Source organism: Drosophila guanche, unplaced genomic scaffold (assembly GCF_900245975.1).
Source record: "Drosophila guanche unplaced genomic scaffold, DGUA_6, whole genome shotgun sequence".
Lineage (NCBI taxonomy): Eukaryota > Metazoa > Arthropoda > Insecta > Diptera > Drosophilidae > Drosophila > Drosophila guanche.
In genome coordinates this window covers 118,769-144,816 of record NW_022995777.1, presented here as the reverse complement: position 1 = coordinate 144,816, position 26,048 = coordinate 118,769, and the positions used below count along the sequence as shown (strand labels likewise).

Sequence of the window (26,048 nt, the reverse complement as noted above, 5' to 3'; positions counted from 1 at the left end):
AAGAAGAGAATGGTTTACGGAATCGAATGCCTTACTGAAGTCAGTGTAAATAACATCCGTCTGCAAGTTACTTTGGAAGCCTTTAATTACAAAGGAGGTGAACTCTAAAAGATTAGTGGTTGTTGATCGTCGCCGTATAAATCCGTGCTGATCTGGAGATATAAGTGATTTGCAGAGATGCTGCAAGTGCGGAGTTAAAAGTTTCTCGAACATTTTAGGAATAGCGGATAACTTAGATATACCTCTATAGTTTTTAGCGTCAGACTTGCTACCTTTCTTATGGAGAGGAATTATAAAGGATTCCTTCCAGGTGGGGGGAAAGCTAGAAGAATGGATAGATAGAGTGAATAGTTTAAGCAAAGGTCCGCAGAGAGACTCGGCACAGTACCTGAGTACACAGCCGGGAACTCCGTCAGGGCCCGGTGAGAATACCGGCTTAACTAATTGAAGTTCATGAAGTAAGGAGCCTTCATTTAACAAAGGGCAGAAAATGCCATTCGACCTTGGTAAACTATATGGATACATATGACCTGGGTAGCTTTCCTGGGAATATGTGGTTTGAAAAAATTTTGCAAAAAGATCGGCGATTGCCTGATCATTGTTTGCCGACATATTCAAAAATGATAGCGAGGATGGATGTGCGGACGTTCTACGCTTACTGTTTACGAAGCTGTAAAACTGTTTAGGGTCCTTTGAAAAACGTATCCTGCATCGAAGGAGGTAGTTCCTATAGCATTGAGCATTTAGAACAGTGAAGTTTGACCGAGCTATTAAGTAATTAGAAAGAGAAGAGGGAGAACCAACTTCTTGAGATTTTTTAAATAGTCTTGATTTTAGATTTTTTAGACTGGATAACTCTTTGGTGAACCNCAGAGGAGGAAGGACCACTGGCCTCACTACTAGGAAGAGTTATGGGGGGCCTATTTTTCTTCTTAGCCTTAAACTCTTTCACAACCAGGTGCTCTGGCCAAAATTTGGAAGAGCAAATGGTCCCGAAATGAGTTGGAGACACGCTAATCTTGAAAGAGGATATCTCCCTGGCATATGAGAAATTAAACTTCTCCACCTTTAAGCCAACGGCTTTTATTTTGCTTTGTATAAAAGCAGTTACATCATTAGATGTGAGGTCAGGGGCAAGCCGAGAGACAAAAACTTGCCGCTTTGGCTCCCACCAGAGGTTTTGGCACCACAGATCTGGTACCTGTGACGGCAATATCCGGTGGTCCGGGACGTTTATTAAGTGGTGGGATCGAAATAGATGGGATGGGCTTTGGAACGGACTCGACAGACACGGACGCTACAGTACTAACTGGCTGCATGTTCTCCGAGATGATCGATTCGGAAGCCGAAACTTGATCACCAGCAGTTGTCGTTGCCCTTGGAGTAGCGAACGAAATTAGCTGCTGCACTATCGGAGTGGACGGAGATAGTTGATCAGCAGCGAGCGGTCGAGGGACAGGCACTTGCAGATCACGAGGAGTGACTTTTTTGCGCCTAGGAGACTCATTCAGCACTTTAAAACTGCTGAATTGAGATTCCATGGCTAGAAGCCGATCGTACTGCTTTTTAAAGCACACGGTCAGCTCCTTAAAGCCCTTTCGCGTCTGCCTCATAAACGTGACCATGTCATTCTCGATAGACCGACATGCCNTTGTCGTTGCCCTTGGAGTAGCGAACGAAATTAGCTGCTGCACTATCGGAGTGGACGGAGATAGTTGATCAGCAGCGAGCGGTCGAGGGACAGGCACTTGCAGATCACGAGGAGTGACTTTTTTGCGCCTAGGAGACTCATTCAGCACTTTAAAACTGCTGAATTGAGATTCCATGGCTAGAAGCCGATCGTACTGCTTTTTAAAGCACACGGTCAGCTCCTTAAAGCCCTTTCGCGTCTGCCTAATAAACGTGACCATGTCACTCTCGATAGACCGACATGCCTCGCAACTGTAATGCAGACCATTACGCTTCGAAATTGCGTCACCCACGAGGCCTGAGAACCCAATACATTTTGCGTGCACTACGTTATTGCAGAGCCAGCAAGGGATGATCGGTTGGTCGTGGGTGATCTGCTTTTTGCAAGTCTTAGCGGAGCACACAACCAAGCCAGAAAATAAAATCATTGCACCACCAAAACATCTCGAGTCATTGCGCAGATCTTTTAATGTTCGGTCTAGTGCTTCCAATGCTCGTTTGTGCGCCATTGAACATGCGTCCCATATGATGATTTTTGATGCTACTAAAACTTTGGCCATTGCGTAGTTTTTCGAAATGTTCATTCTGGACGTTGATATGCAATGACTGCACCATCAAGTGGCCCATGCGACACCAAGCCAAAGCCTGTTACGCGCGGAACCTAGCAGAACGCAGCCCTCCTCCCGCCCAACCGACCGAGGGGCGCTGCCGCATGACGCGCGGCGCGATTAACCGAACCAGTCGCGAGCATGCAGGAAAGATAGATGTTAGGCTAATATTCGAGGAAAATTAGATCTAATCATAACTAGACTAAGCTAAGCAAGCAGAAATTACCAAAATCAGAAACAAGACAAAACTAAAATGAAACTAACTACGGGAGAGGTAGGCTAGTATAAGAGATTTAAGAAGAGGAAGGGAGTTAGTTGAGGATATAATGTGGTAGAGGGAATTATAATCCGAGCATAAAACCCTAAAGGGTTCGTGTGAGGCATAATTCGATCTACATAGTGGAAGGAACAAAGGAATAAAGTTTCTAGTGGGTCTAATGGGAATCGTAAAGTTTATGCGGCTCAGCAAGTCAGGGCTGTCTATATCCCCCTTGATCAAGTTGTGCATAAAAATTACACCAAGCATTTTTCTACGACTAACTAAGGATGGAAGATTTATTAAAAGAAGTCTACTACGGTAGGATGGCAGTCTCACAGTTGCATCCCAGTTGAGGCCCCGTAGGGCAAATAATAAAAAGTTTTTCTGTACTGATTCAATACGGTCCTGATGTATGTTGTACTGAGGGCACCATACACATGAGCCGTATTCTAAAATCGGACGAACAAGCGAGATATAGAGAGTCTTCGTTATATAGGGGTCCTCAAATTCCTTTGACCACCTCTTTATAAACCCAAGCACACCCATGGCTTTATTTACCATGGTAGAAATGTGTTCAGAAAACGTTAACTTTGGGTCTAGTTTAACACCTAGATCATCAACCAATGTAATTCTCTCAAGAGAACTACCGCAGAGGGTGTAAGGAGCCAGGAAGGGGCTGGAGCGACAAAAAGTCATAACATTGCACTTCGAGGCATTAAGTTGTAACATATTTACACAGCACCATGACTGAAAGCTATTGAGATCAGATTGCAAACGAGAGTGAAATGAAATGTCCTTATACTGGACACAGAGTTTAACATCATCCGCATACATAAGTACTCGAGAATTGGTTAATACAGAAGGCAGGTCATTAATAAAGAGTGTGAAAAGTAAGGGGCCTAAATGGCTACCCTGTGGTACTCCAGAAGTAACCATAACAGGTAAAGATACGGAGTTTTTGAAAAGGACCCTTTGAGACCTAGAACACAGGTAGCTAGAAATCCATCTCAACAGATTGGGCGGAAACCCTAGAAGGTTGAGCTTTTGTGCAAGAAGAGAATGGTTTACGGAATCGAATGCCTTACTGAAGTCAGTGTAAATAACATCCGTCTGCAAGTTACTTTGGAAGCCTTTAATTACAAAGGAGGTGAACTCTAAAAGATTAGTGNAGCTATAGAGTGAAAGACAGAAGCGCAACTACAAGAGAGAGCGGTTAATAGTGAGGGCGTACTTACAACAAGAAAAAGCACAAACACACAACTAACCGACGCACAAATTAATACGATTTTAATTTTAAACAAAGTAATAGGCATGCACTCGCGTATTAAGATAGTTAAGAAAAGCGGCAAGCTATTCAATAATTATAGAAGAATTATTTCGAAATAAAACCCGGTGTTTATTCAAAATATAAAGGAAAATACGGAGCGCAAAACAAAAACACGTCTGGTCACTACAAAAGAGAACGAACGAATGTCGGTTGTTCAGTAGTTTGAAGGTTTAATGGCAATTTTAACGCTGAGTGAGCCGTGTGGCCGCTATTCCAGAAGAAGCAATTGCTACCACAATTTCAGATCTCGCACGTACAGTGGCCAAAATCAATGACATGAGGAATGTCTTCCCAGTTCCACCGGGGGCATAAAAAAAAAATAAGCCGCCATTTCCATCATCAATTGCATTAATCAGTGTATCATAGACTTCCCTCTGCTTAGGATTCAACAGAGGTATATTCGTTTGAACTGATTATGTGGATCATATTCATGTTTACGTTCCAATTCTCTATTAAATGCGTCATTTCATTCCGCGATCTGGCGCTGGCATTCCTAACCTAACTAACAAACTGCCGCACATGAGGTAACACATATCTTCGATCAAGAGCAAAGTCTGGTTCGTAATCGTAATTTCTTGAGCTGACGCGAATTCCATGTAAAATATCTTCAAGTGGGTTCGATGGGAAGCATGTTGAAATGATGATAGCAAATAATGTGCGTATCTGACTTGGAGATGCAGAAATAATGCTTCAGTTATTGTCGTGTCCCAATGAGTATCGTTTTCAAGCAAATTTAGCTCTTGACATGCTGCACGAAATGTGGGGCACACGATACCATTAACAGTTCGCAGTGATTCAAATGATGTTGGCCCTCGAACATGTACCAGAAACAACCGCAAATAAAAACATTCATCATTCTTCGGATGAACTGTGTAAATACGACCAAGAGCATCAGTAGAACGCATATCTGGATGACCAGGAACTGCATTGCCTTGCTTCCGACGTTGAAATTTCTTAGATGTAGCGTTCCAAGTGTAATAACGTGGCATTTCTAAGTAAAGCAAAGTTCGTGCGAACGGATCGCTTTGACAAATCGCAAAGAAACTGGTCAGTGTTGTCGCTGGAGGTGTTTCGGCACGTTGAGCAGCATTCGACGCTGTTAAATATACTCTCTGACCGTTCTCTAGATGCACCCCCAAATGTAAAACAGTGGGATGACGTTCGTGAATAGGGAATGAAAATATACGCCAAATTGCTTCATTGCAGTTCACATATCTACCAACTTGATAGCACGTGATTTTATCGTTGGTATTGGATGTAACAAAAAAATAAAACAAATATTAAATATGATTAAACAAATTCAAATGAACAACAAATGAACAAATTAACTTTTTAGACAAATTTCTGAACACACACATGATGTCTTCATAAAATAATAAAGTTTTGGCTTTAAGGTCGCAAGAAACAGGCCATAAGTTGTTTTTAAGATGTATTCTGCTACTCGCGACGGAAACAAATCCAACAAATCAAAAACCATGGCAATCGGTCCAGCCGTTCTCGAGTTATAAGTTCTTTACAAAATACAACTTTCTTTTATATATATAGATTACTAGAAATTCTTATTTTTAATGTTTTCAATAAAAATCTGAATTAGGAGTTATTTTTAATTTATACTTTTAAAATCAAAAACAGGAACTAATTTTGATTTTTATCAATAAGAGTTATTTTTGATTTATATTTAAAAACTTGAAAATAAGAGTGAATTTGTAACTTTTATTTTAAAAGTTAAAAATTAAAGGTAAATTAATTATTCTTTGAACTGAGCGGTTTGTTATCATGACTGTATGCATATTCCAGATCCTTGAAAAAATACCTTTCATTTGATACATCGCATGTCCTTAAAGGACAAATTTTATTGTTGCAGTACCATGCATTGCATTACTTTGAAAAAAAAACAGAGCTCCATATCCCAAAATTCCCAAATACCCACTATAAAATAATCAAATGGGAATTATAACGAAATTGTGAATTTATTCAATAACTATTCAGTTTTAAAAATATAAGTTGTTTTATAGAACTTGCGGAAAAATTAAAGCGCAAGTCCGATAGTATAAGTGTTAGTGCCGAAAATGCCCTATCAACGCTGACTTGCAGGAACACAATGTATGACCTTTTCCAATTCATATAAGCGGGGATACATGTATTTATTTTCTTCCCAATAATCCATAATATTGGCAATTATGTCAATTGGCTTCGGACAATAATTGTTTATTTCATTAATGGCAAGCTGAACTTCATGTTCCTCCTCTTCATCTGACTCCTCATTTCCTGAAGAAACCTAAATATAATTGAGGAAATCATTGAGCAAGGAACAAGTACTCTGTGACGCGCTCGAAAATTGGCTTGTGGAAGGCTGGTCAAATTCATGCGCAGTGGGCTCTGGCGAATCTAAGCTTATAGCTGGTAATAGATCGTCCTGCAATTAACAGTGTTAACATAGATTAAAATAATTACGAAAACAATTGCATTCTTCATTCTTTAGGTTACTTACTGTGTTTGCAATTCCATTTATTTGCCTGTAAAGTGTAGTCAAATGGTTCTTCGTTAGTAATATTTTTAATGGATTTTTAAGCAAACCCCTTCGCATCCTGGAATCCAAATAGATGGCCGAAGTAACCAATTCGTTCGACGTTAAAGCCTCTTCTCTTCTCCCAATTGTCTCTTGTAGTGCTGCACCATGTGAGTTTTTCATGGCTTTAATTGTTAGCGTAAGCACTAACCACATCTTATAGAAATCGCCCAGATGTAGCTGCTTCATCTGCAGGTTTTGTGTGGTTTTCCTGAGTATCTTTCCAATCTGCTTCAGACAATTGAAGCGACTCACTAACTTGCTTCTCACAGAAAGTTTTGAACAAGGACAGGCGTTCAAGCATAGTGAAAGTCGAGTTCCACCTTGTAGGAACGTCAAGAAGGGGCTGACGTAAGCCTTCATTTGAAATTATAAGCCTTTAAAAAAAATAGTCTTTAAAGTCTTTAACCTTTACATATCTGTAGTTTGGTGTCCGCAGAACTTCAACCAGCTTGCGAGCCTTCTGAAAAAGAGCATCACTTGCACCAATTTTAAGGAAATCCTTAACTGCAAGCTGAAGTGTGTGAGCAGCACACTTCAGCGATACCATGGAACAAACATTGACCTGTGTCTCCAATTCATATTCGTCATCATCTGCGCTATCATCGGAGTCTTCTTTTAGGATCTCAATGGACTTTATGATATTTCGACCGTTGTCCGATGTGACGGAATATATTTGACTTTTCGTCAAGCTGATATCCTCAAGAATGCTTTAAATTTCAGCACTGGGATTGGCGCCGGTGTGTTTCTTGTTCAGCTCGATTATTCCAAGTGTGACCATTTTCATGGAATTGTCTTCGTAATACTGAGCATTTACTCTCAATATACCTCTGCTATGCCTTGAATCAATGTCCAGCTTGAGGGAAATTAGCTTGTGGGGATTGCCTTAATGATGGACGCCTTGACAATTTTATATTTCTCCGCCGCATGCTCCATGATATTTCTGAATGTTATGGGACCCATATTCAAACCGAAAAAAAATTTGGCTTGTCAATTTCTTGAACGTCTCAAAATCCAACACAGAAAATGGCAATTTCTCCGTTGTTACCAGCTGAGCACATGCATCCTTGACTTCATTTGAGCCGAAAGTAACCGACATTTTTTTCTTTTTCTAAACGGGCTCACTGCTTTCTAGTCTCCTCAGTTCGCTCTCGTACTGTGACTTGCGCTCCTCAAAAAGGTGTCGCTTTAAATTGGTTAAATAATTGCCCTTGAATACGCGCCGGTAGATCTTGCAAACAATCTCATTTGTTTCTAGTACAAAATTGAACAAATTTCTCTGAATAGTATGTTGCTTGCGGCCCATCACGAAAACTTCACTTTATACCACTGCACAAGCAATGCGTTTAGGATGTTAGTAAGCATTAACTTGAGACTCTCCAACGATTAAGAGATAACAATATTATTAATATAACTGAGACTGGATAACGCGACCGATGGATATGCTACAACTTCAGTAACGAAGAAACTGACATAAAGAACTGGAAAAACGGTCGCTGCAATGCACTATGGGACTTTTACCTCTTTTTTTGGCAAAAACTCTATTTCAAAATAATATTTCTTTAAAATCGATGCACGCCTTTTCTTTCTGTAATATTGCATTAATTAACAAACAACCATCATTGGTTCTTGGTCAATTTAACAAAAAAATGCGATTTTACACTGGAGAGAAGGCGTTGCCACGCCCATTTTTTAACATACCATCTTCTCATTAATATGAGCTTAATAATATCAAAACAGTAAATAGAACGCGTCACAGATGGTTTTTTCGGATTTTAAATATGACATTTTACATTTTTGTCTCTGTAAAATCTCTGTTAGTTCGCCCCCTCCTCTAGAGCCAATGAGAATGAGCCAAAATGAGACAATGTGCAAAAAAAAAAAAAAATAGCTGCTTTATTCTGTCCATAGCACTTGTGTGGAGGCAAAACTTGGTGGCTCGAGCTCTTATAGTCTTTAAGAACTGGCCGACAAACAAGACGGACGGACGGACAGACAGACATATGTATGCAATGTCCTGCTTGATAAGTCGAAGCATGTTTGGACCTACGCTATACAGCTCTGGGGGACTACTAGCATCTCAAATATTTAGATACCTCCTTTTTAAGTATCACAAAGATCTTAATATTCCAACCATTAAAGAAGAAATAAAGAAAACTAGTAAGAAATACATCGACAGACTCCACAACCATGAAAATAATTTTGCCTTAAGTCTATTAAACAATAGCTTAACAGTAAGAAGACTGAAAAGATACCACATTCTCGATTACCACGATAAATAAATCCAACAAACTGAAAAGATGTTATAGATAATAGCAGGGCTCATTTGAAAACTTCTATTTCTGTTAGTTTAGTATTAATTATACAATTTACTTATTGTTTAAACAGACAGATTGTAAATAAAAAGAGTGAGAAAAATAAAAAAGACATATGTATCCTTCGTACTACTTATATTGCAGTGCTTCGCCCTTTTCTCGAATCAGTCTAACTTATTGTCGATCAATGTGCATCGCACTCAAAGCAGTCAAATTATTTGTAGTGCTGCGCATATCAAGTATATCATCGTCCAACGCGAACCAGTTAGAATTACCATCGAGCGCTTAACATCTTCGGTTTTCTTACAAAAAAGTGATAACTGTCACACCAAATCGTAGTTCACGGCCACGATCCTTCAAATTGTATTTAATCATCAAACAATAAACTAAAATATTAAAATCTAACTACGGAGAGTGTTAGCCGTAAATGTGGAGTCAGACTTGGAGAAAAAGGTCGAGTGCTTCCAAAAAATACAATAAACCCTATTTACTGTTCGAGTACCGGGTATAACTACGCAAATCCACCAAACATTTTAAATTTAAAGTTTTGAGCATAGTCATTTTTTTTTTCAAATGATGAAGTTCCAAAAAGTTTCAAAATCCTGGTAAAAACAGAAGAAAACAGAGAGAACAGGAGAATTTCGGATCTATGTTTACATACATCCCATAAAGACATTATGACTTTTTAATTGAAATTAAAACTGACAGTCGCCCTTCAGCATCGGATACGTAAAGTAAAATTAAAACGAAAAATCTCCTTTGAAAGGAAGGGTGTAGGGTGTAGGCATTGGAACTTTGGCATTACAAATGGCTCGATACTCGTAAAATATAGATTCTTTTTGGAGGCAAGAAATGGTTTTACTTACTCTGTACTGTGTATAGGGCATCAAGGGCTCTAGAATTTCGCAGACGTAGTACTCGTCGCAGTCGTAGTCCGCCAAATTAAACCACACCCCATCCTTCTTCTGCTCATTATCTCCATTCTGCTCGTTGTGTAGGTCGGCGTACTGGTACTGGATGTTGAAAGGTCGGCTGGACAGGTAGTGCTCCGGCAAGTGCATAGCCCACTTGATAGTCACCGACGAGTCCCGTCGCTCCTGACTGAGTGCCTGCACGAACTGTGGCTGTGTCCTCTGCGCTGTAAGAGCCAGTATCTGCTCTGGGCCATCTCGCAGGCGCCGATGCAGGGCATGTCGTGGGAATAGAACTGCGGCGAGGACTGGCAAGCCACAGGGATATGGCCGAGATCATTCGTAAAATTATATTTAGGGAAGCCGGATATTATCGTGCACTTACACAAGCCTCTTGGCAGGGTTCCAGCTGCTTGAGGGCTCTGTACCACTGAGCACATCCCTTGTTGCACTGCAGAATGGATTTCAATATATTAGAATGGCTAAAAAAGGGGCTTCTCTCCCCGCGGAGAGTCAATCGGTCAATCAGACACCATCCTAATAAAAACCTGTCAACACTTTTCAGACAACTCAATCAATCAGAGTGTAGACTGTGCATTCATATTTAAAATTTAGAGGCATTCTTTTGAATAACTAACTCTTTGAAAAACCACGAGAAAGGCATTGATGAAAGGGATTTGCGTTTTATAGCAGTTAAGGTTTTATAACCAGAGTTTCATTTACAAAATTTAATTTACTTTTTACGTCGTTTGTTTCTGCATTCAAAGGGATCCAACGTTATGGAGGGTTCATTGTAAGAGCTATAAAACCAAATCATTCACTCTGTAATTTAGCACCCTCGTTTTAACACCACTTACGCGTATTTTGTAGCACTTCTCGCTGCTGTCCGCATTTTCGCACTTGATTCCGAACTCATCCAGAAACAAGTCCTCCTGGGAAAGTTCAAAAATACGTTATAAACGAGAAGGGACGTGTGAGACGCTTCTTACGCGTCACAACTGTATACCCGGCACTCAGTACTACATCTGCACCTTAGCCAAACTTTAAATTTTTTCTTCATCTGTCATCTACATCTACAACACTACTCACACCAACACGCTCCTTTAGCTCGCCCCGCTTCCCTAGACCCACACACGCAGACTCGCGGCAGAGGCCGAAGCAGAATTTGACTGAGAGAATGTGAAAAAAACAACAAAAGCTGCGGGACAGGGTGGGTTTAGCCACTGCAAATTAATTTCTTCATTCTGGCTATAATAATGATCCAATCGGATCCCAATTTGGTGATCTGATAGATATGGTCATTCCCTACGGAATGGCGTTTTTAGTTTTCTTTTATCTTCAAAATTGTAGGTTTGGGAGGTTTTCGCCCTTTTGCGGCGGCCGAAGAGGGAGAAATACACCGGTTTCAGTGTGAGCATACAGCAGTCTGGAGCCAAAATTTGGTGGCTCTAGCTCTTATAGTCTCTGAGAACTAGCCGACAAACAGGACGAACAGACATAGAGACAGACATGGCTCTATCGACTCGTCTATTCATGCTGATCAAGAATATATATACTTTATGGAGTCGGAAACGTTTCCTTCTGTGCGTTACATACAAACGTTATTCTCAACAAATACAATACACCCTATTTACTCTTCGAAAACCGAGTATAACAACAATCACTACAAACTCTATGAAAAGCTTCATAAGTTTTTTCCTCTTTCCTTAGCAATGCCAAGAAACTGAGCCACAAAGGAACGTGGCACGGCAAAATCAGTTAACAACAAAGTGAAACTTTTGGTGCCCCAAACTCATCAGAAAAAGGGTTCCATCTATTGTTCGAAGTGCCTAACACCAACCAAGACAATGTTCCGTTTTCGCTGCTGCATTCACAACATGTGAATGTAACCAAAGGACATTTTGCTGTTTTATAGGGATATATGTATGTATCGCCACGAGGCTGAGTGCATCCATCGAAGCAGCAGGCGGCCTCTCCCCGGAGCAATACGGGTTCAGGAAGGGGAAGTCAAAGCTGGACGCCATCTCCAAGGTGGTAAAAACGGCAGAGGAAGCATGCGCTGGTTCCAGATGGAGAGGAGGGTCCAAATCCTACTGTCTCGTGGTGACACTGGACATAAGGAACGCCTTCAACTCGGCAGATTGGAGCCGCACGCTAGAGGCCCTACAGCGGTTCAACATCCCTGGATACCTACAGAGGATAGCGCGTAGCTACTTCAGCGACAGGGTGCTGACGTACGAGACCAGTCTGGGTTCCAGGGCATACAAAGTCTCAGCCGGAGTCCCTCAGGGCTCCGTTTTGGGACCCCTGCTCTGGAACGCCATGTACGACGGAGTCCTGAGACTACCGATGCCAGCCAACACCAGCATGGTGGGGTTTGCGGATGACGTCGCCATAGCAGTGGTGGCCAAGCACCTCGCCGCAGTGGAGGAGCTCGCCAACGCGGCCGTCCGAGCCGTGGAGTCGTGGCTTACGGTCGCCGGATTGGACCTGGCAGCGCAGAAGACCGAGGCGGTGCTCATATCGAGCCGGAAAGCTATAGAGACAGCAAGTGTGCAGGTCGGTGGCACCACGATACGCTCGCAGAGGGCAATCAAGTACCTCGGGGTGCTCATCGACACTCGCCTCTCCTTCAAGGAGCACTTGGAGTACTTGCAGAGGAAGGCCAGCTCCTCAACACCAGAAGTCCGAAGCAGGCAACGCGGAAGCTCCTGACGAGTGTTGTGACGTCGCAGATCCTGTACGCCGCGCCCGCGTGGGCGAAAGCCGCTCAGCTGAAGACCTACATGCGAGGTGTGGAGGCGACGTACAGGCTGTGTGCCCTAAGGATAGCGTGCTCGTTCCGGACTGTGTCGGACGAAGCAGCGCTGGTCATCGCGGGGCAAGTCCCACTCAGGGAGCTAATAAGGGAGAGAGCAGAGTGGCATACAGCTGCGCATGGCGGAAGCGAGGCGACAAGAGCCGAGCTGAAGGCTACCGCAAGGAGGAACAGCATCAGCAGATGGCAGACCCAGTCCAGTCCAATAAGTCCAGCGCCCTTTATGTGAACTGTCCCACATAAAGGGCGCTGGACTTATTCCCTCATACCGAAGCTGCAAGCCTGGATCGAGAGGAAGCACTGCCAGGTAGACTTTTACCTTACCCAAGCGCTGAGTGGTCATGGCTGCTTTCGCAGCTACCTCCAGCGCTTTGGCCACGAGACGGAGGACGGGTGCCCAGAGTGCGGCACCGGTATAGTGGAGGACGCACAGAACGTCCTCTTCGAATGCCAGCGGTTTGACCACGAGCGTCACCGCATGGAGGCAGTAGTAGGCGCCAGGATCTCCCCCGAGACCTTGGTGCCGATTATGCTGACCGAGCCAAGGGCATGGGAAGCGGCCGCAGAGTTCGCCTCGAGCGTTATGCGAACGCTGAGAGTGTTGGAGCGGAGTCGTAAACAGGTGACGGAGTAGGAACCTTCGAGCGTGCGAAGCAATGCTTTGCGGTAGCCTGGCGCCCACTCCCACTCCCACTAGCAAATACGGCCCCATTATAAGTATACCCACTAGTGTAAGATTGTAGCATTATTAAAGCAAGACAATTAGAAGGAATAAACAAATGAATACAAAAAAAAAAAAAAATGTATGTATATAATTTTGCTCAACGTTAACTAATTGTGTAGATGTTCTCCAAACACTCAGGCAGTGCTGACACAGAATATGTGTCTGGTGTTTGTGCTTTAGTTTTTTTTTCTCTCTTTAAATTGTTCGGAGTATTTTATTAATTTGGCATGATTGGCTTTTTCATATACAGAAATGGCTATTGCGTTCGGAAGCTCTCTCAACTCACGATGGCAATGAGACTGGAAGGGGAATGAGAACGAGCACGAGAACAAGATAGAGACTGGGTGGGCAAGCAGACTAATTGGCGTTGGGGGTTTTCATGTCATCATTGCTCATCTTCTGTTGTGCAAGTTTCCCGATTACATTAGCTCGGGGTTGGTTGACGGGGTTAGAGTGTTATAGACACCATTGAATTCATGTCGCTGCTGATATCTCAACAGGCTCTGGACAGCCAACCCAGAAATACGAATATGAGTAACTCCCACATATCTCATCAATTGGATAAGCATTTTGCACACTCTCGATGTGCAGCAGGCAAAACATCTCAACGAATTCTGCTTTCTATGCATAGCTTTTCCGGGCAAAGTGAATTCCAGGTCCCGACTTTACAGTGCGGATTGCTCCAATTTCAAGCGAGAAATGAGGAATTCCGAGCAATAATATGTACACAGTGCACTATGGGTTAAAAGCCCGAATTTTTGACATTAATGTAAATATACCCGGTACTCGAAGAGTAAATAAATGTATTTGTGCGAATAACGGTTGTATGTAACGCACAGAAGGAAACGTTTCCGACCCCATAAAGTATATATATTCTTGATCAGCAGCAATAGCCAAGTCGATTGAGCCATGTCTGTCTGTCCGTCTGTCCGTCTTGTTTGTCGGCTAGTTCTCAGAGACTATAAGAGATAGAGCCACCAAATGTTGCATCCAGACTGCTATATGCTCACACTGAAACCAGTGTATTTCAAAAATGAGCCCCGCCCCTTCCGCCCCCGCAAAAAGGCGAAAACCTCCCAAACCTACTATTTTGAAAATAAAAGAAAACTAAAAACGCTATTCCGTAGGGAATGGCCATTTCTATCAGATCAACAAATTGGGATCGGATTGGATCATTATTATGGCCAGAATGCAGAAATTCATTTGCAGTGGCTTAACCCCGTTCCGCAGCTTACATTTGTTTTTTTCACATTCTCTCATTCACACTCTACTTCGCGCAGTGTGCGGCCTCTGCCTCTGCCTCGTCTCTGCTGTGACTCAGCAGGGTGTTTCTCTAGGGGAGGGTGGCGAGCTAAAAGAGTGTGTTGGCGTGAGTAATGTTGTTGATGTAGATGACAGATGAAGAAAAACTAAAGTAGCCGGGTATGAAAGTTGTGACGCGTAAGAAGCGGCTCACACGTCCCTTCTCGTTTATAATAAATGCGACGTAAATGGGTTCCAGTTCGTATGAGGCCGGGAGGTAGGCGGGGTCAAAATTTTTTTCCGAAATTGTATTTTAGTCTAACGAACATGCATGCCAATTTGTAGAGTTCTAGCTCTATTTTCCAATATCCAATACCAAAAAAAACCCCCCTTTTTACCCATAGTGCATCGTCTTAATTGGGAATCAGTGGGCGGAGATGACAGGTCGACTTGGTATTAAAATGTCTATCTTGTAGACTTGATTGTAATTTTCGTTTTATGGTAAGGGCTATTTTTTAAGAAACAACGAATCAAAAACACTTGTTTGTAGATAATAGATTTAGTTGCATGGTGCTATCGTCAGAAGCAAATAATTTTCTTTCATTTTTACGAAATTGAAGTTGTGGAATAGTTCCAAAAACACAAGGAGTCCAAAGGCGTTCAAAGTTAATTTTAATCGATTGCCAAACGATTGCGTGGCCCTTCCTGAGAAACTATAGAAGTTCTTCCAGAGCTTTAGGTTCCACCCTTTCAAATAGCCCTTGCATTGATCATATTATCTCAGTTAAGTGAAGTATAAATTGAAACTATACAAATTTTGTTTCTAAGTAAATCAACACATAAACAGATAAACTCAAATGCTCTGAAATAATGAGATATGCTACATAAATCATTGCTCGGCCCAAAAGAGGAGCCCTAGAAGTTAAACTAAAAACTAAAAGCAGGAGGCATAGAGGAACCGAAAATCAAGTGCACACGTCTTGAATTTCGTCCCAATTGATTATGTATAAGTATGTAGTTATAAGTAAGCTATAAGAAGTTGTGATAAATGCTTCCAGGGGTATCTTTTGACTGGATAACGATGCCAAGCACTGAAGAAAGACCGCCTGGGATTTGGTTAATCGAAATCGTTTATGGTAATGTCAAATGCATTGTAGCAACTACAAGTCCGTCAATCAGAGAAAAGTGGTTTAAGAATTACTGGCTCAAGTCCCACTAAAACGTTGCAAAGTGGTCCCTCAGCCGAAAAGAGGTGGCAAGCTCAAAGAATTCAATGAGCTCTTTATACAAAATGAATATACGAAATGACTTTTCCAGCGCTTGCAGCAATCCATTACACTGTTCTACACGATTTTGCCGCTTCGATTCAGACTAACTTTTTCTGAAAGATATGGGGCGATACTTTTAATACCCGGTCTTTGAAGAGTAGATAGGGTATATTGTATTTGTGGGAAATAACAGTTGTATGTTACGCACAGAAGGAAACGTTTCCAAATTTCCAATTCCAATTTTTTCTTCATCTGTCATCTACATCCACAATACTTCTCACGCCAACACGCTCCTTTAGCTCGCCCCCCTCCCCTAGAGCCACACTGCAAAGGCACGGCAGCGGCAGAGACCGCACACTGAAAATTGTGAATACCGCAGACTTTTCGCGATTTGCGGGGGCGGTGCTCATTTTTTAAATACACCTGTAATAGTGTGAGCATACAAAAGTCTGAATGCAAAATTTGGTGGCTCTAGCTTTTATAGTCTCTGAGATCCAGGCGCTCAACAAGACGCACGGACAGATAGAGATGGCTCTATCGACTCGGCTATTGATGCTGATCAAGAATATATATATACTTTTTAGGGTCGGAAACGTTTCCTTCTATGCGTAGATCCGTACATCCGTTATTCCCCACAAATACAATATACCATATTTACTCTTCGAGTACCAGGTATAAAAACTGCAGGCAAATAGCCAAGAATCATTATATATGGATTCAGTGATATGGTGGTTCAATTAAAATTCATTCATTTCTATTCAATTCAGTATGTGAGTAGTTGTGAATTCAAGTATGTATTTATATACATATATGTATAGGTAAATACTCTATTTAAAATAAAACAATTTATGCTCTAATAGAAAAAAACTATGAAAATCAACTGCAAAAAGCGCTTTGAATAGAATACATTTTTTATTAGAAAAATAATCCCCTAAAAACCTTGCTCCCAATCCGTACATCCCCTTCTTCCTACAGACCCCTTGCTGTCATGCTCATTTAGAGCAATCACAGAACACCATCTTTCATCATTAATTTTAATTAAGGCAAACTACATTGTGTGCATGTACATTCATGGCCTGGATATCGTTGATTACAATTTCGTTTCGTTTCGCTAATGAATGAAGTGTAACCGAAGCGCTGATTAAAATGTAACTGCCCCCCTATTATGTATGCATGTACGATACATTTACATTCACATACTCACATACATACATAAAAATGCATAAGTTCTAGTCGGACTTTGTTGCTTCCAAACAGTACTTCTGTTCTTCTAATGCGTTCTTTACGCGTGACACGGGGTGAAACACGCGGAATTCAGTCCTTTTTGATCTAGGTAGGAACATTTCTTTTGGAACGCATGTAGAAATGGTGTTTGTTGTAATTTCAATTTCGTGAAACGCTCTGGTTTCCCTTTCAGTTGTAGTTTCCGAAAGAGCATTACAGAACACATTTTTGGCATGCATGAAGAACCGTTCATAGGAATTTATGGCGCATGCGAAAAATATCGTGGCATAGGAACGTATTAAGAACTGTTTCGTGAGCATAAATAAAAGAGCGTTCTCAAAGAGCGCGAAAAGGGCCAACATACGTACATGCCCATGAACACAACAAATGCAGGAGCATTCCCTTTATAAAATTATATACAATATAGGCTATGTTACAAATAAAAGAAAGAAAACTGTAAGCATGTACAAATTTTCCTTGTGCATATCCATTTTTTGGCCATGGTACTTCAATCCCTTGTATGTTATCTGAAAAATATAAAAACGGCATATAACGATTAATTTAATTACATACATATACATATAAAAAAGGATATCAGATCAGTTTGAATATTATTTCATAATCAATTTTAATATAACTCACCGCATTTCTGTTAAGGAATGGTGCAACCCTTGCTTTCTTTTTCTACCTTAACTATTCATTTCTGTTTGCAAAGAGGTACCCTAGGCATATATACTTACATATGTATGTACATACGTATATGATGGCAAACAGATGCAGGTATACATACTACAGTTTGTTATACCCGGTACTGGAGGAGTAAAGTATATTGTATTTGTGGGGAAAAAATTTAACACACAGAAGGAAGCTTTTTCGACCCCACTAAGTATATACATATGTACATATATAAAAAACGAGCAAAAATCTCCCAACGCTTCAATTTTGAAGATAAAACCAAAAACGAAATTCAGTAGGGACCACCTATCTATCAGATCACCCAATTGGGATCCGATTGGATCATTAATATAGCCACAATGAAGACATTAATTTCCAGTGGCTAAACCCACCCTGTCCAGCAGCTTTTGTTGTTCTTTTCACATTCTCTCATTCAAACTCTGAAACTCAGATGAAGAAAAAATTGAAAATTTGACAAAACACCGCTAAGGTGCAGATGTAGTACTGAGTGCCGGGTATTAAAGTTGTGACGCGTAAGAAGCGTTTCACACGTCCTTTCCCGTTTCATTTTTAGCTCGTGAGGCTCTACGGAAGGGGGCAAGCTAAAAAAACGTGTTGGTGTTGGTGCGAATTGATGTATCTATTTGTAGATGAAATATGTTGAAAATTTAAAATTTAAAATATACCGAGATAGGGACGTGTGAGACGCTTCTTACGCGTCACAACTTTTATGCCCGGTACTCAGTATGACATCTGTACCTTAACGGTTTTTTCAAATTTTAAATTTTACATTTTTTCTACATCTTTTATCATCATCGACATCACTTCTCACGTCAACACGCTTCTTTGGCTCGGCCTCCTCCCCTAGAGACACAGTCTGCAGAGGCACTGCAGAGGCCGCTCACTACACGAAGCAGAGTGTGGATGATAGAATGTGAAAAAAACAAGAAAAGCTGCTGGACGGGGTGGTTTTGGTGGTGCTCTGATAGATATGGTCCTTCCCTACGGAATGGCGTTAGTTTTATGTTATCTTCAAAATTGTAGCTTTGGGAGGTTTTTGCCCTTTTATGGTGGCGGAAGGGGGCGGGGCTCATTTTTAAAATACACTTGTAACAGTGTGAGGATACAGAAGTCTGGATGCGAAATTTGGCGGCTCTAGCTTTTATAGTCTGAGATCCAGGCGGTCATCAGGACGGACAGACATTGCTCAATCGACTCGGCTATTGATGCTTATCAAGAATATATGTGTATACTTAATGGGATCGGAAACGTTTCCTTCTGTGCGTTACATACATTCACTTAGTGCACAAATACAATATACCCTATTTACTCTTCAAGTACCGGGTATAAAAAAAACCACTCAGGTACAGATGTTCTACTGAGTTTCGGCACTAAGCTTAGTGGTACCGGGTATAAAAGTTGTGACGCGTCTCTCCCTCCACTTTTGCTTTTCTTTCTTATGGAAATTTGTGCTCACATACCAAACTCCATCGTTGATGTTATTCAACATGTTATGTGTATGTGCATAAAATATGTAAATAAGTCTTTATTAATTGTTTCTTTCATATTCTTCAGATGCAGTGGAGCTGCCAAAATAATCTGCCAATACTTACGTGGTAAAATCATCACTTAAATTTCACTTTTTCACACATTCACACACATATTCTTTAGTTATTTTTTCTTATTAATGCATTATTTTGGCATGCTAGCGTTTTCGTTGCGTTATTTTCTCCCTTCCAAAATAACTTATAAAGAACGCATGTTTCCATTTGGGAAAAACACCGAACGATCGGGAAGCTATTTGGGTTACACTTAATCTTTTTTGGAAGAAAATGATGCATGATAAAACGCTTCTTTGGCGCTTCGGTTCTACAAAGTCCGACTGGGTACTGTGCGGAAGCAAGTAAGTCCGACTGGGTTTCTTTACATATCTTTATAGTATAAATATAATATATATGTATATATATATGTACATATGTAAGTCCCCCCGATTATACAAACTGGCCATGATGTGGTAATTTTCCAACAAAAAATTTTCTGATTCCGAGTTCGCATGCAGAGAGTAGTGGATGATAGTCAGAGTTACATATTTACATACATACACATGTATGAATGTATTTTTTTTCATCTGTCATCTATTTATTTACATCTACATCACTTCTCACGCCAACACGCTCTTTTAGCTCGCCCCTCTCCACTAGAACCGCACACTGCAGAGGCACGGCAGCGGCAGAGGCCGCACACTGCAGAAGCAGAGTGTGAATGGGAGACTGTGCAAAAAAAAAAAAAAAAAGCTGCTAGTTTGGGTTTTGCCACTACAAATTAATTTCTTCATTCGGGATATAATAATGATCCAAACTGACCCCAATTCGATGATCTGATAGATATGGTCCCCCCTACCGAATGGAGTTTTTAGTTTTCTTTTATCCTCAAAATTGTGAATACAGTAGATTTTCGCGATTTGCGTGGGCGAAAGGCGGCGGGTCCAAACTTTTAAGTACGCTTTTAATAGTGTGAACATACCATCTGGATGCAAAATTGGGTGGCTCTAGCATTTATGGTCTCTGAGATCCACGCGCTCAACAAGACGGCCTGACGGACGGACAGACAGACATGGCTCAATCGACTCGGCCTTTAATGCTGATAAAGAATATATATCCTTTATGGGGTCGGAAACGTTTCCTTCTGGGCGTTACATATATCCGTTATTCCCCGCAAATACAATATACCCAATTTGCTCTTTGAGTGCAGAGTATAATCACTAAGCAAACAACTCATAGAGACGTCAAACGGACCTAAAACTGGTTGCCTGATCAGTATAGTGGATTGGCTCCCAGTGCCTTCGGTTCTTGGTGAGAGAGGCTTCGGCTGAGAGAGTTTGGCGTTGGCTCTCTTGAGCATTGAACGCAAAGCGACTCTCGCAAAAACAAAGTTTGGTTTTTATACCCGGTACTCGAAGAGTAAATAGGGTATATTGTTTTTGTGGGGAATAACGGTTGTATGTAACGCACAGAAGGAAACGTTTCCGACCCCATAAAGTATATATATTCTTGATCAGCATCAATAGCCGAGTCGATAGAGCCATGTCTGTCTGTCCGTCTGTCCGTCTTGTTTGTCGGCTAGTTATCAGAGACTATAAGAGCTAGAGCCACCAAATGTTGCATCCAGACTGCTATATGCTCACACTGAAACCAGTGTATTTCAAAAATTAGCCACGCCCCATTCCGCCCCCGCAAAAGGGCGAAAACCTCCGAAACCTACAGTTTTGAAGACAAAAAAAAACTAAAAACGCCATTCCGTAGGGAATGGCCATATCTATCAAATCACCCAATTGGGATCCGATCGGATCATTATTATAGCCAGAATAAATAAATTAATTTTCTGTGGCTAAACCAACCCTGTCCAGCAGCTTTTGTTGTTCCTTTCACATTCTCTCATTCACACTCTGCTTCTGCTGCACTCGGCCCCTGCCTATTTAAAATTTGACAAAACACCGCTGAGGTGCAGATGCACTATTGTCCCAATGACCAGTTTTGGTGGCTGTTTACGCCAATTAGCCAAATTATGGCCCGGAGCAATTAGTATTTTGTATAAGTAAAATGAATTTGTAGCATTAAGCTATTGAATTGTTGCATTTACGACATACTCACAGAAGTTTGTTGCTATAGAAAATACATGTAATATGTGAATACGATAGAGAAAGAGGAAGAACACGCATTTAATAGGTGAATATCGAAATTAAAAAGAAAAAGAGATTAAATTGATTTGAATTCCGACTCGGTCGAACAGCAGCACTTGGCTTTTTTTTCGAGATTTTGATTCTGAACTGGTTGCGAGGAGTTGCGGAAACAGTGGCCAAAAGCTAATTTTTAAAAGTTAAAACCAAAACTCAGTTTTTAACGCTCTGTATTAGAAAAAGAGTTACCATCAAAGTTGCGTATAAGAAATTTTCATAGAAAACTTTCGAAAAATCTGCTGTGAAACCTAGCGGTCATTATTGCCCAGAATGTGCAGGGAAAAGGTACCAATATTATTGCTGTTTTAAATATCTCATAAATTGGAAAATACGATTAACTGATCCAATTTGTTTGATGCATTTTATTTAGTAGGCTTTTTACTTTGTGTTCTGTAATGTGAACGATATCTAGTGGTTGGCGATGTGTTCTACATCTAGATGTAGTCCTGAGTGCCGGGTATAAAAGTTGTGACGCGTAAGAAGCGTCTCACACGTCCCTTCTCGTTTTTTTTTTGTGTGCGGACGGTGCCTCTGCCTCGAGTCTGCAGTGTGTGGGTCCTGGGAAGGAGAGCGAGCTAAAGAAGCGTGTTGGGGTGAGAAGTGTTGTAGATGTAGATGACAGATAAAGAAAAAAATTTAAAATTTGAAAAAACACCGCTAAGGTGCAGATGTAGTACTGAGTGCCGGGTATAAAAGTTGTGAAGCGTAAAAAGCGTCTCACACGTCCCTTCTCGTTTTATAATAAATACGACATAAATGGGTTCCAGTTTGTATGGTGGCGGGAGGTAGGCGTGGTCCAAATGACTACATTTTTTCAGAAATTCTTTTTTAGTCTAACGAAAATTTGATTATTTCATATTTATGTATCTCTTCGTGAAGAATTAATTAGTCGCACGACACTGTATAGTTTAACTCATCGAATCTGTAATACAGTTCATATTTTTTGCTCATTTTATATACTAGCTTTAATCGATTTTGAAGTGCTTCTCCCACATTTACATTGCATGAAACAACGTGTAATGACAGTACTCACCTCTACAATGCAACGCTGCACACACTCACGTGTGACGCGTTCCAGGACCACACGCTCATCGACTCCACCCTCTGGTAACTCTGGGCCAGCCGCCGTAGGTTTTTGTGGTGGCATTGATGACGGTGCCGGTGCTGGTACTTGTACTGGTCGCGACATGCTGCTGATGGCAATTCCCTCCACTATACTGGGCGGGTCGGCTGCTGCGTGCTTGTGCCAAATGGCAAATTTTTCCACCACGTCACTGTCCAGCTTTGGGAGCAGACCCAGATGGTCCCGGAATTTTTCTGGCATGCCTGAGTAATTGAAACGGCTTCCATCGTGAGAGCGACACCCTTCGCAGCAAATCGACTACAGGATCAATATCAGGAGATTCACAATCAGAATTGCGGATATGCCCTCGTGTCCGTCCTGGCCGCTGGCCAGCTGCCGGCCCAGCCGCGTCACCTGCTGCCGCAAATTAAAGCAGCGGCTCTGCTGCTTTCTCTGACATGTCGCCGCTGTCGGGGACGACTGATGGCTGATGTTGGTGGTGGACATAGTTGTGTATCCGTTTACAGCAATTTTAACATTGAAGCTAATTGAAACGATTCGAACTCGCTGGTCCGGGAGCCTTCTTCTGCTGCTGCTGCTGTGCTGGGTCTACATTGTCATTCAAAAACATAATTATTGGTGTGAAAACGTGCGACCTTTTCTCAGATTTGCTAGCTATGCGCTGCTACATATGTGCTAATGAGATTTTGTGGGTCAGGTTCTGTTTTATGGTGGTTCACGCAGTTACTTCCGTTGCTGCTGTTCCTGTTGTTGCTGGGAGTTCGCTGCCAACTCCGAATACAAATTCTAGAATTTGACTAAAACAGAGACTGAAAGGCAGAGAAACTAAAACGATACAGAAATAAAGTCAAACTCAAATTCAATGGGCATGTAAAGTGCATTAGCCAATTTCCATATATTGCAAATCAGCTAATAACAAAACGCGTAAGCTCAGCGCACAGCATCGCGTGATACCGAATTTGTTTCCAGTTAAGTTCAGGCTTTAAATTAAGTATTTATTTGTTTAATTAATATTGTACGCTACCAGGCAATGGTTTAAGGGAAGGAACACAAAATCAAGTTACTGAAATGATTCGAATTGAATTGAAATTGCTTTGGATTAAATAAGTAGCGTCAGCTTATGAAATTAATTGTCTCCCCCATCGTGCTGGATTTGCTTTCGAGCTGCCTCTGATAAACTCATCATGGGATGGCTATTTGCGAAATAGACATACTCTTTTCAGCGAACGGTTTTCGAAAGCGAACTTGCGCAAGGTCGAACCGAACCGATCAATACTCCAAAGTATGTCTAACGATTCGGTCCAGGTTTGGAACCTTCACAGAAAATGCTCACGGCACACATATCGAGCGAAAAGGCTCAATTAGCATGGGTCAATAAGTCACACAGCAAATACACAGCAAAATGTATCCCCATTAAGATGCAAACAGATTGAGTGGAGTGGGGTCGGAGGAGATTCATGGGAGAATCCATTCAGCCTCAGCTTAAAACTTTACAGGAAATAATAGATGATTGCACTTTAATTTTATATTCACCGAGAGAACAACAGTACACAAAAATAGCAATTATATCTTATCGCCAAACTATATCGTATTCGTAAGCACAGCCGCCGCGCCGGCAGGCCGGGAGCCTGTTGTTGTTGTTGTTGAGCGCAGTTGCCGCGGGTTTATTAAATTTATTGGTAATTTGAGAGGCTTAATTTCATTTCATTGTTGCCTTTGTTTTCCCCAACTTAGCAGCAACTCGAAAGTGAGGAAAGGACGGGCAAGAGGGCCCCCACTAACCTGGCAAAGTGTCAACGCTCAGATGGTGGTGGTGGTGATTCACCGTACTTCGTACTTCTCAGTGGCGCGATCGGAACACAACTGTTTGACCCGACGAGCAACATGCTTTAACCAGCTCCATGATGCAATTATATAAGGTGGTCCCGTCCATGACGCAATTACATAAGAGGGTCTCGTCGGCAGAACTGCACCCCTAACAATGCTGCCAGTAAGAACGAGGGAAAGGGTTCTGCGTGTGCGTGAAACGACAAAACAGATTGCAAACAGTGAGATGATTAACCCCTTAATGGCATGGGATTGAGGTTAATAGTTTGTTTTTTTTTTTTTTTTTTTTTTTCTCTCTCTTTATATTTACAATCTGTTTTTAAACAATAAGTAAATTGTATAATTAATATTCAATTAACAGAAATAGCAGTTTTCCAATGAGCCCTGCTATTATATATAACATCTTTTTAGTTTGTTAAATTTATCTATCAGGGATATCGAGAATGTGGTATCTTTTCAGTCTTCTTACTGTTAGGCTATTGTCTAATAGACTTAAGGCTAAATTATTTTCGTGGTTGTGGAGTCTGTCGATGTATTTCTTACTAGTTTTCTTTATTTCTTCTTTAATGGTTGGAATATTCAGATCTTTGTGGATGTTTGCATTAGATACGTAAAACGGAGCATTGACAATTTGTCGCAAAGTTTTTGATTGGTAACGCTGAAGTATCTCAATATTTGAGTTGTTAGCAGTTCCCCAAAGCTGTATAGCGTAGGTCCAAACAGGCTTCAGGATGGATTTGTAGAGGCGAATTTTGTTTTCCAAAGTGGTTTCTGATTTTCGACTTATCAGCCAGGACATTTTTAGTGTTTTAAGTCTAAGTTGTTGACATTTTGCTTTAATGTGGTTTTTCCATGTTAATCTGCGGTCGAGATGCAAGCCGAGATACTTCACACAGGTACTTTGTGGAATTGGTGAGCCGTTAAGTGTAACATTTGGGCAGTTACCTGGTCTTAATGAAAACGTTATTTGGACGGATTTCAGGGAGTTTATTCTAATTTTCCATCGAAGGAACCAGGCTTCAATTAGGCTTAGCTCACTCTGCAGGAGTTCAGAAGCTTCATTTATAGATGTGCTTGTGGCTAAAACGGCTGTATCATCAGCATATGTTGCAACAGTGCAGTTGTTTGTAACTGGCATGTCGGCCGTATATAGGGTGTAGAGAATTGGTCCCAATACGCTTCCTTGTGGGACGCCTGAGTTGATGAGAAGTAGTGATGAACTATCGGTTTTCTGCTGCACGTAAAAGCATCTTTTAGCCAGATATGATTTCATTAATAAATAGTACGGAGCAGGTAGCCATTTCTTTATCTTGTACAACAAACCTTTGTGCCAGACTCGATCGAACGCTTGTTGAACATCAAGAAATGCAGCAGTGCAGTATTTTTTGTTTTCAAATGCCGAAACTATATCATTAATAACCCTGTGACATTGCTCAGGGGTCCCATGACCCCTCCTGAATCCGAATTGGTATTCAGGAATGATGGAAAGTTCGTCTAAAATTGGTAACATTCTCTTCAATAGTATTTTTTCAAACACTTTCGAGAAAATTGTCAACAGACTAATGGGACGGTATGATGTCAATTCCGTTTCTATTTTGTTTGGTTTTAGGATCATAACGATCTCTGCACATTTCCATTGACTTGGAAAGTGGTCTAGTCTGAGAATCGCGTTATATATAAGAGTGAGAAACCGAATGCATTTTGGTGGTAAACTTTTTAGGGTGATACCGTCTATTTTATCAGGGCCTGGTGCTTTTTTATTGTTCAAGCAT

At 41.3% G+C, this 26,048-nt stretch overlaps 1 protein-coding gene across 7 annotated transcripts; it reads right to left on the bottom strand.

The window, feature by feature from the left end:
- Positions 1 to 5,923: 5,923 nt before the first annotated feature.
- LOC117591355 (protein sevenless-like) lies at positions 5,924 to 24,313 on the bottom strand. Of its 7 annotated transcripts, none has more exons than XM_034284587.1 (6): positions 22,399 to 22,463; positions 10,536 to 10,610; positions 10,064 to 10,129; positions 9,634 to 9,986; positions 6,375 to 6,399; positions 6,184 to 6,299 (listed from the first exon to the last, which is right to left on the bottom strand). In XM_034284587.1, the coding sequence occupies exons 3-6, from the start codon at positions 10,116 to 10,118 to the stop codon at positions 6,247 to 6,249; spliced, it is 486 nt and encodes a 161-aa protein (XP_034140478.1). In that variant the 5' UTR covers positions 10,119 to 10,129; positions 10,536 to 10,610; positions 22,399 to 22,463; the 3' UTR covers positions 6,184 to 6,246. The 7 variants fall into 7 exon arrangements, with proteins under 7 accessions (XP_034140474.1, XP_034140478.1, XP_034140475.1 ...); XM_034284584.1 differs by lacking the exons at positions 6,184 to 6,299; positions 6,375 to 6,399 and adding exons at positions 22,523 to 23,274; positions 24,232 to 24,310 and having other exon boundaries at positions 9,708 to 9,986; positions 22,399 to 22,474; XM_034284583.1 differs by lacking the exon at positions 6,375 to 6,399 and having other exon boundaries at positions 5,924 to 6,299.
- Positions 24,314 to 26,048: the final 1,735 nt, after the last annotated feature.